Genomic DNA, 17,088 nt, shown 5'->3' with positions numbered 1-17,088 from the left:
ATTCCTAAGTGACCTTCCCCGTGGGAATTGGCTACGGAGACCTCACAAGCAGAAAGTATCTGGTGGCCCAGTGACATGTGGCACCCAGGGAAAGCCTAAGATTTTGTACTTCCTCACTTTGGGATAAACAGAACAAGAGAAGCAGAACCACTGATTATGGCTGAAATCTGTTAGATAGAAAGGACACACTGTCAAGTGCCCAGGAGACTCCTGACATCCAGGTCATCTGGGAAGCTCCAGAAATGTGTGGGATTCTGTTTCTGCCTTTGCTCATATGCACTACTTTTAGGAGAGCTTATTCCATTTACTTTGGTTAAACCTTTCCAAGTGCCCATACAAATTGAGAGGAACAGAACCAAGAAAAAACCTCCAAGCTGCTTCTTGCTGGCTTTGAGACACATCAGATCATCCTTCGTGCCTCTAGTTAACACTAAGGTGAGCCAGTGGCAGGGGAAGTGATTAGGGTTTCAGAATCTGCTGCATATCAACGCCTTGCCCATAGAGGGTGTGGTCAGCCCTGGCTCAGACAGAGGGACCAGGGACACAAGGCAGAGGCCAGGGCTCTCTCCTGCAGTCAGAAAGCCATGGACAGCGCAGGGTGAGTGGCTGGGCTGGGGCACCACATTCTGCTTTGGTTCCCACACTCTTACTGATGCTGCTGCCTCCTCCTGGGATCAGGACCTTCAGGGAAGAACAAGAGGCACCATCCCCCACCCCCGCCCCAGCTCCCATTCCGTGGAAAGGCCAATGACTTGGAACCCATCCCATAAGCTCTTCAGCCCAAAAGCATCCCACAAGCCTGCTTTCCCTCAATGAAGACGAGGCTGCCAGCTGCCTGGGATGTGCCAAACCGACCACAGCTGGTGTTTTCCGCCTGTGCTCACAGCTTCACCAGCTCTTCTAGGACACTTGCAAGTGACTTGCATGGAAAATCTTGGCCCCAACAGTAGGTGTTTCTTTTTGTTCTATGAACCCTTTCCTGCTCCATTTTCTGTCCTCATTTTTTTTCCTTCCTCATTTTAACTTCATTGATATAGAAAACATCTATTATTTTTTCCCTAGAAGACAAGTGATTTTACAAAACCTGAACTAATACATTAATCAGTGAGATGAAGCCCAACATTGAATGGACTGCTGGGTTCCAGGTCATATGTGAAAATGTGGGCTTGCAACTGGCAGCGGTGGGCATCTCAGTGGTTAAAATACTGAGATACACAGACATTTTTTTTCCTATGGTTAAAAGTCCCAGACTTCCTTCATCTCTTGGAACTAAAACTCCATCAGCCTGTGAAATAAATCAGTGATGCCAGTGTGTCTCATCGCCACATGGAAAGGATCTCCTGTCATCATTGCCACTGGGTGTGCATAATTAGAGTTATTATTTCTTTCGCCCTCTTGAGAAGAAAAGTGGAAGACAGACCTCTCTATTTCATGAAGAGGAGAAATTAACTAGAGTGGTTTGAAGAGTTGCCCAAAGTCATCTGGCAAGAGATGAGGACTGTGGTCCGAGCTGAATGTCCTCCAAATCTCTCTCCCAGTGGCTCAGCCAGGTGATGGTCTCCCTTCAACTTGGCCCTAAAAATCCAGCTACTTGACCTCAAAACTACACAGTAAAAATGCTAGAGGGAAGATCCACAAATGTGTCCTGAGTCAGTGGGAGAGGGCCAAAGAGGAAACAGGGTATTTGCATCATCTCAAAGTATCTCCTCCGTTGTATTTACTAACTACAATGGGAAAATCAGCAGCTTTACTGTGGAGAAATCTGACAGGCACCACCTTAACCGAGAGATCAAGGGCAACACAACTAGCAATAAGGCATATTGGCATATGTGCCCTCTGCTGTGATGTATAGGAAGGGCACATCACCCCTGTGGCATTCTTGCCAAAAATGGATAACCGCATTCTAATCTTGAGAAAGCATCAGATGAACACAAATTAAGGGGCACTCTATAAAATACCTGGTAAGTACTCTACAAAGCTGTCGATGTCATAAAAGACAAGGGAAGAATAAAGTATTGTCAAAGATTGACTAAAACAATATGGGATCCCGAGCTGGATCTTTGGACAAACAAAGGACATTAATGAAAAAACAGGTGAAATCTGAATCAAGTCTGTAGTTAATAGCACTGCCCCAGTGTTAACGTTTTAGAGCTGATCACTGTGCTATGGTTTTTCAAGACAGTAACACGAGAGGAAGCTGGGTGTGTGGGAATTCTCTGCAGTGTTTTTCCACGTCTTCTCTAAATCTAAAATTATTTCAAAATAAAAAGTTTTAACAAAAAATGTAACTCCTAACTACAGTAATTCCTCCAGGTCCCATCAAAGATGGTGGGATTGTGTCCGGAAACCTGTGCACACTGGATCAGTCATCAGAGAAAGGAACAGCCTCGCACATACAAGGCCATGTTTCAGTGGAGGGCTGAGGTTTGGCATGGACACCCCCTGGATTGTCTGGGACCATCTGAGGAGATCACTGATCTGTGAGCAGGAGGAGAATAGTTGAGGAGGAAGACAGCAGCTGAGGTGGGGAGGGGGCGCTGACAGGAAAGGATGTGCATGTGCCAAGAGAAGGTGGCCTGGTCCAATGCTTGGATTATTTTACCTTTAGTAAAGAAGTAAATATACCCCAGGCCTGGCGTGGTGGCTCACGCTTGTAATCCCAGCACTTTGGGAGGCTGAGGTGGGTGAATCACTTGAGGTCAGGAGTTTGAGAACAGCCTAGCCAATAAGGTGCAACCCCGTCTCTACTAAAAATATAAAAAGTAGTTGGCTGTGGTGGTGCGTGCCTATAATCCCAGCTACTTGGGAGGCTGAGGCACAAGAATCACCTGAATCAGGGAGACAGAGGTTGCAGTGAATGGAGATCGTGCCACTGCACTCCACCCTGGGCGACAGAGCAAGATCCTGTCTCAAAAAAAAAAAAAAAAAAAGTAAAAGAAACTATACATATGCTGGAGGCTAGAGGGCCATGGCTGGGGTTTCAGAAAGCAGATTTCTAGCCCATGGTGTCCCCTGCCCAGCTCTTTTGGGATGCATACCAGGGCACCAGGGAGCTCTGCTGGCCTGGTCAGCATGGCCGTGAACTGCTGAGTGACAGGAAGCTCCCTGGGAATCACAGCAGAGCCTCTGGAATGTTTCTTCCCAAAGGAAATCTGTGCTTTGAGCCTCACCACCAGTCAGCCTGAGAACTCACTCACAAACAGGCCAGCGTGGCTGAGAGGACCACAGATTTCATCTGCCTCGGAGGGACTATCCTAACAATGCCCGAGTTACCTGTGATCCTGTTGGAAATGCTGAAGAGCCTGGAAGTCCTCTGTCGTTGCACAAACGGTTCCCGATAATACCGGTCCCCAAAGCACATGCCCAGTAGTTCTTTGCGAACTGTCTTGTTCCAGAGTCCATAGATCAGGGGGTGGCAGACAGCGCTGGCAAAGGACAGCCATGTGGCCCAAGTCTCCAGGCTCGGGGAGACAGAGCTCTTCCCCCAGAGGGCCTCAGAGGCGATGACAACCATGTAGGGGCCCCAGGTGACCATGAAGGCACCGAGGACCACCAGGATGGTGATGAGGGCTTTGCACTGGTTGGCCGAGTAGACCACACCCTGAAAGGCGTTCCTCCTGCTGCCTGAAGAGGAGGTGGAGGTGCTGGAGTTCTTCCTCCCGGTCCTCTGAGCATCCTCCTCCACGATGACGACTGTGCCACAGTGCACCTTGCGTGCCTTGACCCTGGCCACGCGGAAGATGAAGCCGTAGCACACCAGCATGACCAGAAAGGGGAATAGGGCACACCAGATCTGCCAGAAGGCCGTGTAGCCAGGCTCCCGGTGCCAAGCAGCCACACACATCCATTTGAACTCGTCAAACTCCACGGACGACCAACCAAACAGGGGTGGCAGGCAGCCGATAAGTGCATGAAGCCAGATGTAGACAAGTGCCATCACAGCCCGGTTCCCTGTGATTTTCATGGGGTACACCATGGGGTACAGGACAGCATAGTAGCTAGAAAAGGGATGGAGGGAGGCAAGAGAGAGAAGTCAGCAGAGAGAAAACTGCTGCTTTTCTGTGTCAGGGGCTCCCATAACTGGCCTGGATGTTTCTAAAAGCAGCACCTTCCCCCAGGTCTCCCCAGACAAGTTACAAAGACCACATCATGTTCCACAGCTCTGCAGAGCTCTTTACCAGAGAAGAGCTCAACACTGGCAAGACACAGAGCTCGAACCTTCCTGTTTCCAAGTCACCACACCAGAGCCCACTCATATTTGGGGGTGTGGCCAGTCTTGAGATACCTACAGGAGTCCTAAGGGATTATGCATTGGGCCACATCAGTTCTGCTGCTGCTGACATTAATCCATTCAGATCAATTTTCAGAGGGATCATCAGAACCAGAATGATGTTGAAGGACTATGGGCTTCATTCAATCAATGGACATTTACCAAAGGCTTGCAATGTGCCAAGCACTGTGCTATGTCCTGGAAATGCAGTTGAGAAGATGTGAGGGAGGCAGACACCTGAGCCAACTATCAGGGCCTGGAGTGGTAAGGGCCACATTGAGTCCTCACAGCAACCATGAGCGTGGGTATGTCATTATCTTCATTTTACAGATGAGGAAATTAAAGCAGGGAAAGGCTAAATAATGCACCCCAGACCCATGGGAGAAAGACATAAACCCAGGCAATCTGACTCTACAATCCCCAGTGCACATGCCCAGCAATTCTGTGTAAGCCTTCTTGTTCCACAGTCAAGGGGGCGGTTCCAAATCACTCAGTGCTGCCAGGAAGGAGGTGGGCCAGGAGCGCTATCAATTCAAACTGGCAGGCTTCCGGTCCAGCACAGGTCACAGCAGGCTCCTGATGCAGGTGATGCTCCAGACCCAGGTCTCACAGCGTTGGAGGCACTGACCAGGACCACCCCAGGCAGAAAGCTAGCCTGGTGAGGTATGGCGATGTGAGTGAGCACCATCTCAGAGGGGAGGCTACAGGGAGTTCCACCTGGCAGGACAGAGAGTGCAGGATGGAGAGAGGAGGAGAGAAGCAGGCCGGGTGAGCGTGGCCGGGGCATGTAGGCCCAGCTAAGGACTGGCCCTTTAACTGGAAAGGGTGGGAGGACTTAGACCACAGGGCTGAAAGTCAGCCACCACCCTCCCAACCCAGACATTTTATCCAAGGGAAATAGGATGTTCCCATGAGGGCAACATGTGGAAGGGACGGGTGGCCACACTGATGCCGCCTGGCACAGGCAGGACGTTGGGAAATGACTGTGGCTACGTGCCTCACACATCGCCTGGGAAGCCAGCTCCTCCACAGGGACCGCCCTGAGTCACCCTTGGGCCCCAGCAGCTGAACTGCCACGTGCTAACTGGAGGTGCTGCCTCCTTGGTCTTCCTAAGCAGGGGTGAGCCTGGGGCTGCTCTGAGCTGAGCCTTGAGCCCAGGCCAGGATCTAGCCTGGAAAGAGAGCATTTCCAGCTGTGGGGCCTGAGGAGAAGATTGCACAGTGATTAGGGTGTCGATTACAGAATCACTGCACAGTGGCTGGGTAAGGTGATTACTGTCTTTCACTGCTATCTGGGCTTGCATCTTGCAAAGGCCATGCAGCCCAAGGGAAAAAGCATGCCTTTGGAGCTGGAAATTCAAGTTCAGATGGAAGCTCTGATGTCTACTAGCTGTGTGACCTTAGCCAGCTGATGAACCTCTCAGAGCTTCAGTTCCCTCATCTAGAAAACGGGAATTGTGGCACCCACATCACAGGTCTGCTCCTAGGAACGAATGAGGAAGAGCATGGAAAAGGCCCGGATGGTGCCTACCCTTCAATGGGGGACTGGCCATCGACCTTTCTCCCATCCTCCTTGAGGACAAAAGCCCTACACTGCTCCTGCTCCTGCGATGACCCCCACGGGACACTGGCCCTTCTGAGCCCTGGGGGGTGAGCAGGCCACACGGTAGTCTCCTTCCCATTGTGGGTGGCCTGCTGAGACCTGGACCTGTCTGACATCATGCTGGCAAATGAAATGTGAGGGGGTTGCTAGGGTGGGACTGCGGGGAGGGGAGCAGTGGGTCTAGGAAGGTTTCCTTCACTTTTCAAAAGAAACAAGGCAGAGATTTCTACTTTTCTCTGTCCCTTTACAGAGCATGCAGACACTTCACCCTCAGTCACCTCGGGAGTGTACGGCCGGCTGTGGGAGCCAGGCCTGGTGAATGTTCACCATAGGCCTCCTTCCACCAACCCTGTTTGGAGGCCATAAAAATGATTACAATTCATGTGCTGTCCTCTGCCAGATTTCCTTCTGGCTCTTCTCAACACCCAGTTATTATTATTACTTTATGGCAAGACTTCTCCTTTATTGTAACAAATGGTACCCATATCACTCACTGACTGAGGTTCAGGCACAGGCAGTTCCAGTGTGACATGACACTGATTTCTCCCAGCTGCATCCTGAGTGCCATCGGGAAGCTGGGGCAGTGAAGCTGGGTGCTGGCTCAGTCAAGGTCAGCCTCCTACAGGCAGAAAAGCCCCACAGGCACAGCCCTGCCCATGTATAGCCATGTCCTCCAGGGGTTTTGTGTTTAAGTATGTTTTTGATGGGGGTGGGAGGATAAAAGGTATGTACAATGAAATGCACGCATCTACACCTCTACCAAGATACAGAACATTCCATCCAGGCGCAATGGCTCACATCTTGTAATCTCAGCACTTTGGGAGTCCAAGATAGGAGGATTACTTGAAGCCAGGAGTTTGAGACCAAACTGGGCAACATAGGGAGACCCCATCTCTACAAAAAATAGAAAACAAAATTAGGCAGGTATGGTGGTGTGTGTCTGTAGACTCAGCTACTTGGGAGACTGAGGTGGGAGGAGGATCACTTGGGCCCAGGAGGTCAAGGCTGCAATAAGCCATGATTGCCCCACTGCACTCCAGCCTGGGTGACAGAGCAAGACCTGTCTCAAAAAAAAAAAATAAAGAAAGAACAGTCCTACATCTCCTCAGAAAAAAATGGGCATATGTGTTCTCAATCACAGATTTACAAAGTCGTTTTTTGCAGCTGAAGCCTCATTTAAGCCTAGTTGAAGACTCAAGGGAAAACAACAAAAGCAACTCCCGACTCCTATGTGGGCTAATAACACAGACCAAAAGAGAGGGGTTTTCCTTTGCCCTCTATTCTCTTAACTGTCTTCTGAGGCTCTCGATCTCTTCTCTGACAACTCATTTTTAGACATGAGCCCAATCACGACCCTTGAACCCCAAAGAGGCTTTCATGACGTCACAGGTAACTGAAAAGTTGTAATGTGGGAAGGGGCTTCCGATGCTTCAGGCTCCTGCCACAAGACCAGCCACTTTGACAGCAAGCCCTGCTCTTAATAAGTTGTCTTTAGTGAAAACAGAAACAGAATCTAAGCCAACTTCACGTAACGGAGGGGTAACACGCTAACTTACATGGAACAGTCTTCTAAAAGCACTAGTCAGTTTTGCTAGCCCTACTCATCCCATTGTTCTAGATACTTTCATGTACTGAAATTCTATTTTCAGACCTGGAGTTTCACCCTCTGTGGTGTGGAATGAAAATATGAGAACTCTTCTCCACAGACCCGGAACTCCGGCGGCTTGGCAGCGATGATAGAGGTGACCAATGTTACAGACTTCTTCTAAGTAACAGACATTCACAGTGGAACCATTGGCAGGTCAAATGGTGTCCCCAGCAGGCCCTACTTCCACTTGGCTGGTTTAGGACATTGACAAACTGTGAATTTCGCTCCAGGCAGTCATTCTTTTTATATCTGTCTTTGCTCTCTTTTCATGGAGCTACAAGATAGACTCTTTGGGTTCATCTGTCTGGCCAGTTACTTTAGCTGAGGTCCACAGCTGGGAACCCCTGGGTATATGTGGCAATGTCTACAGACATTTTGGGCTGTCACGACTGGGGAGGTGTTCCAGCATTTGGTGGGTAGAGGCCAGGATGCTGTTGTACATCCTACAAGGCACAGGACAGCTCCTCAACACAGAGAATTATCTGGCTTGAAATGTCAATAGTGCTAAGGTGGAGAAACCCTGAGCTATGCTAGCCGGCTGCTGGAATGACTGAGTTGACGGTGTTGTATAATGACAAAGCGTCCAGGTTTGGGCATCTCAAAACTGGGAGAGTTACTTACCAGCCCCGTGACCTTGGGCAAGTTACTTAAGGCCTCAAAAACCTCACTTTGCTCATCTGCAAAATCGGGGCTAACAAGGTTATCATGAGGGTTAGCTGAGCTAAATGTTGATAAACAGTGTACATAGGAATATGACAAGCGTGTAACATTTTATAGTTAAAATCATGCCCACTGCCCTTGTTCTTCTCCACTTCTACTTTCTCTTTTTCTTTTTTTTTTTTTTTCAGATGGAGTATTGCTCTTGTCACCCAGGCTGGAGTGCAATGGCACAATCTCGGCTCACTACAACCCCCGCCTCCCAGGTTCAAGTGATTCTCCTGCCTCAGTCTCCCAAGTAGCTGGGATTACGGGCACCTGCCACCATGCCCAGCTAATTTTTGTATTTTAGTAGAGATGGGGTTTCACCATGTTGGCCAGGCTGGTCTTGAACTCCTGACTTCAGGTGATCCACCCGCCTCGCCTCCCAAGGTGTTGGGATTACAGGCGTGAGCCACTACGCTAGGCCTCAGCATGTTTATTCATCTTATTCAGCTATGTATTCCCAGCACCAACCACTGTGCTAGCCATATAATAGGTGCTCAATAATTGCTTACCAAGTGAATACACAGAAGCTGCTCCTTCAGTCAGAAGGGGCCTCTTCACCTGTTACATACCTGCTATCCTACTCACTGTTTAGGAGCCTAGCTCAAATGCCACCTTCTCCCTGAGGCACTCAAATGCCACCTTCTCCTTGCCCAGCCCATCAGCAGCAGTGGCTGGTGGAGCTGTCGATGGTGGTTATTTCTACTTTTGTGTTAAATCGGCACCCACAAGTCAGCCTCTGCCACTGAACTGTAAACCCCTGGTGGGCAGGGTCTGTGTCCTGCTCACGACTGCAGCCCACCACTCCAAGGATTGGGCACAGGCCTTTCCTGGAATAGACATCCAAGGCCCTGAAAGAGGTAAACCCTCTCTCAGATGAAGTACTTTGCTGGCATGATTTGAGGATTTGTCATGCTTGCTGGTAGAAAATCTCATTCTCATTCATCTAGACCCCAGATTTAAGCAAGCAGCTTACAGCCTCCTGGAGCTATCCCTGCAGATGCTGCCTGGCATGTTTACTGAGCATCCATATAGAGACAGCTCTGAGAGGGGCACTCAGAGACCATCTCTCCGTCTCTGCAACTAAGCTGTTTATCCTCACTCCATGTTCCACGGGACCCAGAGCCCAGAAAGGGATGTTCAAAACGTAATAAATACAAAAAATAAATAAAAGTTAAAACAATGAGATCCCATTCCTCCCCCCTGCCAACAAACTTCCAAACTTAGAAAAAAAATGTTATATAATCAGTCCTGATAGGATATTGATAAACAGCTGCTGAAGTACAAATTTGTACAACTTTCTGAAGGGTTATTTGCCTTTTATATATCGAGAACCTTGAAAGCATGTTTACTGTTACTGAGAATACAGCAATTCCACAAACACACATGCTCCTCAGAATGCTATAGAGAATAGCAAGCTATGTGAAGCCACCTAATCCAGTAATAGGGGACTGTGAAAATAATTTATATACCTCCACAGGATGGAATACCTTGTAACCATGAAAAATCACCTTCTTCAAGGATATTTGCAAATAAGAGAAAATGCTCACCATCACCTACATGAAAAAAGGAGGTCAGAAAACCATAGGTGCCAGAAGCCTATTTCAAAAATTTGCTGTATACAACCAAAAATTACTGAAAGCAAATATACTAAAAACATAAACAGTGATTGCTCTGATGGTTAGATCACAAGTGTTTCTAATTTCATTCATTATATTTTCTGTATTACTTTTACTATTCAGGGGGAAAAAAAAAAAGAGAGAGAAGCTAACTGATTTGTTTTGACCAATGGCTTCATTGGTTCTGCCTCCCCAATGCAGCCACAAAGAGTTGCCAGATTCCAGCCTCAGGTCTAGGTGCAGTCTGTGCTCCCAGTGGACAGTTCCACTACCACTCATCGGCTAAAAAACTGACGGTCTCAAAAAAGTCCAGGGACTTGTGTCACCCAGTGACAACATCCCTGGCTAGCCCCACTCTGTGTTTTCCCTGACCCCACTACTTACTCTCCTCCCCAATTCCAGGCAAATCACACAGACCTTGAATCTATCCTCCCTGTCCTCATGAAGCTCAACCTGTGCCTGTGATAAAGGAAGTGGCCATTAGCAAAATTCTAATAAATGCACTAATTTGTGGGAAACTCGCTGCCAAACCCCACGAGACTTGTACAACTAAATCTGACAGCATAATGCAGGAACCTGAAGAACCTGCGAGATGCTGCTTAGGCACATCAGCCGCGCCTGACCTCCCCGTGCATCAGCTACGTTGAGGGCGGGAGCAACCGAGTTTCCAAATGCGCACACGGCCTCTCCCCGGTGTCACTGCAGTATTCTCTGGCTGTCTTCCTTCCCCCTGCTCTCCTTCCAGTCCTGGGCTGTGGGGAGTGAGGGTGTTCCCTGTTTGGGCTGCACTGGTCAACATCAAAGCAAGACAGAGCAGCGGTCACATTGGGAGAAAGAGCAGCAAAGTCAGAGGCCCTGGACCCAATGCGGCTCAGAACCGAAACCTGCCTTGGCGTCGGCTTCTTCACCTACAAACCAAGAATCAGAGGTTTCTACAATGTTTTATTCTAGGCAACGGAACCTCTTTTTAAAATATAAAATTGTATGTAACATCCACAGACAAAACGAGACGTGCTTTGGTTGAAGAGACGGCTCCAGAGGCAGAACGCCACCTGGTCATCCGCCCCCGGCGGGAGCCCCTGACACTCTCCAGGGAACTAAAGCAGTCAGCGGGACACTGCACCAGATGAGTGCCCGTCAGTAATTCCTCAACTCTCTAAGTGTGAAGCATGCTTACCGGTCGATGGCAATGACCCCGAGGGTTAGCATGCTGGCTGAGCTGATCAGCAGGTAGAGGAGGGCAGAGAAGTTGCACCACACTACACCAAAGATCCATTCCCTGCGGATGGAGCTCGTCACCACAAAAGGCAGCACCAACACGGACAGCAGGAAGTTGGACAGGGTCAGGCTGAAGACGAACTTGTTGCTGAGGGTGAGGAGGTAGGACTTCCTGTACAAGGTGACCACGATGACCAGGTTTCCCAGGCAGACAAAAATGGTGATGACAATGATGGCGATGAACTGGGTGACGATGACGCCCCCTTCGCCGCCCTCCTCCTCGGTGAGGTTACTCAGCTCCTTCCTGCAGCCGAGGGAGGAGTTGAGGCTCATGGTCAGTGCACCTCGGCATGGGGTGGGCACAGCATGCTGGACGACTGCAAAGATAAAGCAGGACCAGGGGATAGGAAAAGATTCATCAAATCATCGTCTCCACCTTAGGGAAGAAAGGCTTAAAGGGGTTAAGTGCTGCGCCTGAGGTCACCCAGCCAGTGCAGACTCTCAGCGGGACTCCCCCACACAAGCGCCACATAAGCGGGCCATTTTCTATAACCAACTACGTGTGAAACTCTTTACGTCCCCCTGACCAATTTCTTCCTCTGGTCTAACCCATCCTATCCATTTTCCCAAGGCCATTGGTTCAAAACCTTTAATGTGCTTAAGAATCGTTTGAAGAGCCAGTTTAGAAAGCTGATCCTTGAGCTCCACCACTAGAGGTTCTGGGTGCAGAGATCACAGGCACAACCTAGGAATCTGCATTTTAAATGGGGGCAGGGGGTTGTTACAAGTGGTCCATGGGAGACACTCTGCAGACTGCTGTGTTTAGACCCTGGCTACTCAGGATGGGCTCTGAGCCAGCAGGATCACCATCACTGGGAGCTCACTAGAGAGGCAGAACCTCAGGCTCCGCATCTCCATCTCACAGAAACAAACCTGCATTTTAGCCCCAGTGCCAGTCGGTTTTGGTGCACATTACGGTTTGACAGTAAGATTCTCAAGGGAATTGTTCTGAGTTCCCTGAGCACGGATTAATCAGGTACAGTTTGTATGGGAACATCATTAGTGTTCTCATCAGACACGGCGAGGGAGAGCAAGCACTAACTGTAAATGGGGAAGTAGAGGCACCATTTGAGGTCCTGGCCCACAGACATCACTGTCTATAAGGTGCAGTCCCTGCCCTCAGGAAACTGGCTTGGGATCTTGGCTAAAGCCCCAGGTTGACACATGTTAACATTAAATCCTACAGACTGATGTTTCTCCAAAACTCTTCATATACCTCAGTTAGCCAAAAAATCCCACAGATCACTTTCCCCACCTGCTCTCATTCTCTGCACATAGAAGACACCAAAAAGAAAGGAAAGATTGCTTTCCATGATCAAGACAAAAACTCTGCTGCCTAAACTGCCTATACACAGCAGCGGGGCCACCCTCACAACCCTCGCGGTGGATCCACTGCTTCAAAGGCTCTTTGGCCAGGGGGAGTGTGCGGGTTAATAAGGCAGTCCTTCCCCTCACCAGCAGTCATAAGTGCCAGAGAGAAAGTTTCCCTCATAGTAAGCTGTATGGTGGTTTCCAGACCCTTCACTAACTCAGCTTCCCTGCTTTGTACTTGCTCTCAGATATCTATGACCCTCTTGATTTGTGGTCCCCAAACTTGAACACGCCATTCTGGATGTATTCTGATAAGTGTCAAGTCCAAACGGGCAATTTTCTCCATGATCAGAATAATCCCCTTCACACTATTCACGGTAAGAATACATTTTCTGGAGGCAGGACGCATGGTAGCTCACACCGGTAATCCCAGCACTTTGGGAGGCTCATGTGGGCAGACTGCTTGAGCTCAGGAGTCTGAGAACAAGCCTGGGCAATGTGGCGAAACTGTCTCTACAAGAAAATAAAAAGAAAATTATCCGGGAATGGTGGTACATGCCTGTACTCCCAGCTACTTAGCAGGCTGAGGTGGGAGGATCCCTTGAGCCCAGAGGTCGAGGCTGCAGTGAGCTGTTTGTGTCACTGAGCTCCAGCCTGGGTGACAAAGCGAGACCCTGTCTCAAAATATTTTCTTGTAGCAACTAGCTAATTCTGTTGGTCTTATATAAGTGTGTGATCAACCAAATCCCAAAGTTTACACATACATGAATTTCTATGAAGACAGATGTCCCTAATCTTGAACATGTGGAATTAATGTTTTTAAGCCTAAGTACAAAACATTATTTCAACTAAATTTCCTTTTAAGCATTTTGGCCCCTATTTCCAGGCTGCTAAAGTATTCTGAATTTTGATTCAGTTATGCAACATATTAGTTACTCCAGCTTTGTGCTGTGAAGATACTTTCTAGGTGTGCCTTCTACGCCTGTGTCTTCGTAAGGTTGTTTTTGGTTTTTGTCTTTAGTTGGTGAGTTCTGGGTTTGTTGACTCTAATAGGTAAATTAATTAATGTCTCAAAGCTTCTAAGTAAGCATATTACTGCACAAGGGACAACATGGTGATTAAGAAAACAGACTTTGCATGTAATAAACCTGCACATGTACCCCCAAATCTAAAATAAATGTGAAAATTATAAAAAAAGAAAGAAAATAGAGCTTGAATCATTAGACAAATGAAATAAAGAGAGGAAATATTTATAGCTTATATCACAGATAAAAATCTTATCATCCTAATCTGTAAAGAACTAGTTAAAATCAAGAGGAAAAAAACAGATGAAAACACAGAATAAAAAAGTGGCCATAAGACTACTATGGTTTGAATGCCTGCACCTTCTGAAACTCACATTGAAACTCAACCTCCAATGGGCAACATGGAGAAGTGGAGCCTTGAAGAGGTGACTGGCTGATGAGGGCTCTGCTCTCGTGAATGGAATAATGCATTCACGGATTAATGGGTTATCACGCAGTGGGACTGGTGGCTTTATAGGAAGAGGAAGAGAGACCTGAGCTAGCACTCAGCCCCCATCCATGTGACACCCTGTGCCACATGGGGATTCTGCAGAGAACCCACCAACAAGAAGGCCGTCACCGTATGCAGCCCCTCAACCTTGGATATTTTAGCCTCCATCACTGTAAGAAATGCATTCCTTTTCTTTATAAATTACCCAGTTTCAGGTATTTTGTTATAAGCAACAGAAAATGGACAAAAAGACCTAAACACAGAGTTCACAGAAAGATGCGCCAATGGCACTCAAACACTGAAATGATGCTCAATCTCACTGAAAAGAAGAGAAATCCATGTTAAAACTACAATGAGATGCCATTTCTTTCTTTTTAGACCAGCAAAAATTCCAAAGTTTGGCAGCAGTCTCTGCAGGCAAGGCATTGGGGAAACAGGCACTCTCCTACACTTCCAGTACAAATGCAAATGGCAGAACCCTAGGGAGAGGAATTGGGCAAAGGTAAAAATACTGCGTGCATCCACCCTGTCTTAGTCTGTGTGCATTGCTATAAAGGAATAACTGAGGCTGGGTAACTTAGGAAGAAAAGATGTTTATTTAGCTCACCCTTCTGCAGGCTGTACAAGTATGGTGCAGCATCAGTCTCTGGTGAGGGCTTCAAGCTGCCTCCACTCATGGCTGAAAGCAAAGGGGAGCCAGTGTGTGCAGACCACAAGGGGAGAGAGGAGCCAAGAGAGGGAAGGAGGTCCCAGGCTCTTTTCAACAACCCATTCTAGTGGGAACTAAGAGTGAGAACTCCCTCCCTCCCACAGGAATGGCGCCATGCTGTCCTCCATGAGGGATCTGTCTCACAACCAAAACACCTCCCACCAGGCCCCCCTCCAACACTGGGATCAAATGTCAACATGAGACTTGGCGGGGCCCCCAAAACCATGTCCAAACCCTCCAAACCATTGCACACCCTTGGCCCAGCTACTCCGCTACCCTGAAGATGCAAGTTCGTAATATGAAATAACAGATGGACAAAGTTATTTTATCCACTGAGGCACTAGTTGTAAAAAAAAAAAAAAAAAAATTAGAAATAAGTGAGAAAGAAGTTGAAATGAGAATACATACACACACAAATATACATAAATATGTTTATTTAAAAAGAAACACAGGAAAGATAAATCAGAAATTAAGAGAGATAGAAGTAAATTTCTCTAAGTATTTCTTCATAGTTTTGATTTCTGAACCATGTAAATATTTTACACACTAAAAATTTTAAATAAAAAATGTTGTAAAAAGTAAACATAAAATTGACTGTAGACAGAAAAAAAAAGCCTAATGTCAGATTGATGATATAACCATAAAGAGAAAAAAATTAAGTTTACTAAGTTTACTTATTAGGTTAGATATTGGTAATGGTATTGCAATTTGACACCTATTTGACTGTAGGGCAACTGTGTATAAATGCTTTTGTTGGAACTATAACCATGCTTATGTTGGGAATCAAGTATTTTACTGTGGGAGATAAAAGATACAAATTACAGAATGGGGGAAGTGAGAAAACACCTTGTGTTAGATTGGTGATTGGACGTATCAGTATGAACTCACTATTCAAGCATAAATACAAGAATTAGTCTGAGGAAATTCCCCAAAATGCAGTCAGAAAGATTAAGAAATTGAAAATGTAAAAGGCAAATGAAAACATGACTAGGAAGCACTTCATAAGGTATAATGACTTTATCCAAGCAAAGTATAGCGTTGTTCACTTACTATGGGAGTCTCCCCCAACATGGTAGATGTCACTGACGTGAATATGTTTCTTATTTCAAATGCACAGAAAAGTTGGATTAAATATAACCCCAAATTTAATTTTTTTAAAAAAGTGAAACTTGAAAAAAGAAACCTACAGGTAACAGAGAAAAAACTAAAAGGCAGAATATGAACCTCACACCTGTAACCACAGGGTATTAGATCTATCATAGTTCAAGTCCCCTAGGGCAGAGGTTTCTAGGTGGCAGAATGACTTTGGGCCCTACAAAGCAGAGAACTGGAACCAACATCCTACATAAAGAGTAGGTTCTAGAAGGGATTTCTCCTTCATGGAAAAGGGATTAGAAAGCTCCTCCCACTGGCATAGCCAAGTGGCAAAAATATAGTTACTTAACATGAGGCTCTGGGCAGGGTACCAACATTTTTTTCCATGAGAAATCAAACATTAAGACATGCGTCACGCTAATGAGGGTTCTAAAGTAATATATTCTAGCCGGGTGCAGTGGCTGACACCTGTAATCCCAGCACTCCGGGAGGCTGAGGCGGATGGATCACCTGAAGTCAGGAGTTCGAGACCAGCTTGGTCAACATGCTGAAACCCTGTCTCTACTAAAAATACAAAAACTAGCCAGGTGCGGTGGTGCACACCTGTAGTCCCAGCTACTCGAGAAGCCGAAGTAGGAGAATTTGCTTGAACCTGGGAGGCAGAGGTTGCAATGAGCCGAGATCGCACCACTGCACTCCAGCCCGGGCAACAGAGCAAGGCTCCGTCTCAAAACAAAACAAACACAACTAAATGTATACATTCTGCATGCTACAGAAATCCAAGTTAATAAACCCATGTAAAAATTAATGTTGACAGAAGTAAATCAAAATACCTCTATAAGGAATTTACACACTCACAATACACACAAAAAAATACCTGATGAAAGTGAACACATAGCATTCCCCATGAGGGATGGTCAAAAACAACAGCAACAAAACAGAAGAACTGACTTCCAAGAACTTGAATTAATAGAAAAAATATGGTGGCTAGGCACAGTGGCTTACACCTGTAACCCCAACACTTTGGGAGGCCGAAGTAGGTGGATGGCTTGAGCTCAGGAGTTCGAGACCACCCAGGGCAATGTGGTGAAACCTCATCTCTACAAAAAAATTAGCCAAGCTTGGTGGTGTGTGCCTGTAGTCCCAGCTACTTGGGAGGCTGAGGTTGGAGAATAATTACCAGAGCCCAGGAGGTCAAGGCTACAGTGAGCCATGATCACACCAATGCACTCCATCCTAGACGAAAGAGTAAGACCCTGTCTCCATTTAAAAAAAGGAAGGAAGGAAGGAAGGAAGGAAGGAAGGAAGGAAGGAAGGAAGGAAGGAAGGAAGGAAGGG

The 17,088-nt window shown here is 47.1% G+C and overlaps 1 protein-coding gene across 5 annotated transcripts in view; it reads right to left on the bottom strand.

Annotated features, from left to right (window-relative positions):
- Positions 1-17,088, bottom strand: part of GPR161 (G protein-coupled receptor 161) — a 57,249-nt gene that overhangs the window by 13,727 nt on the left and 26,434 nt on the right. For 3 of the 5 annotated variants that reach the window (XM_025364795.1, XM_025364807.1, XM_025364801.1), the window contains 2 exons: positions 11,020-11,437; positions 3,274-3,998 (listed from right to left, as the gene is read on the bottom strand). In XM_025364795.1, coding sequence (XP_025220580.1) covers positions 3,274-3,998; positions 11,020-11,437 — 1,143 coding nt within the window. The remainder of the gene's footprint in view (positions 1-3,273; positions 3,999-11,019; positions 11,438-17,088) is intronic. The other 2 variants (XM_025364819.1, XM_025364812.1) reach the window with 1 other exon arrangement.

Source organism: Theropithecus gelada, chromosome 1 (genome assembly GCF_003255815.1).
Source record: "Theropithecus gelada isolate Dixy chromosome 1, Tgel_1.0, whole genome shotgun sequence".
NCBI classification, from domain to species: domain Eukaryota; kingdom Metazoa; phylum Chordata; class Mammalia; order Primates; family Cercopithecidae; genus Theropithecus; species Theropithecus gelada.
Note: the sequence above shows the minus strand (reverse complement) of the source record. Positions and strands in the feature narration are given on the sequence as shown.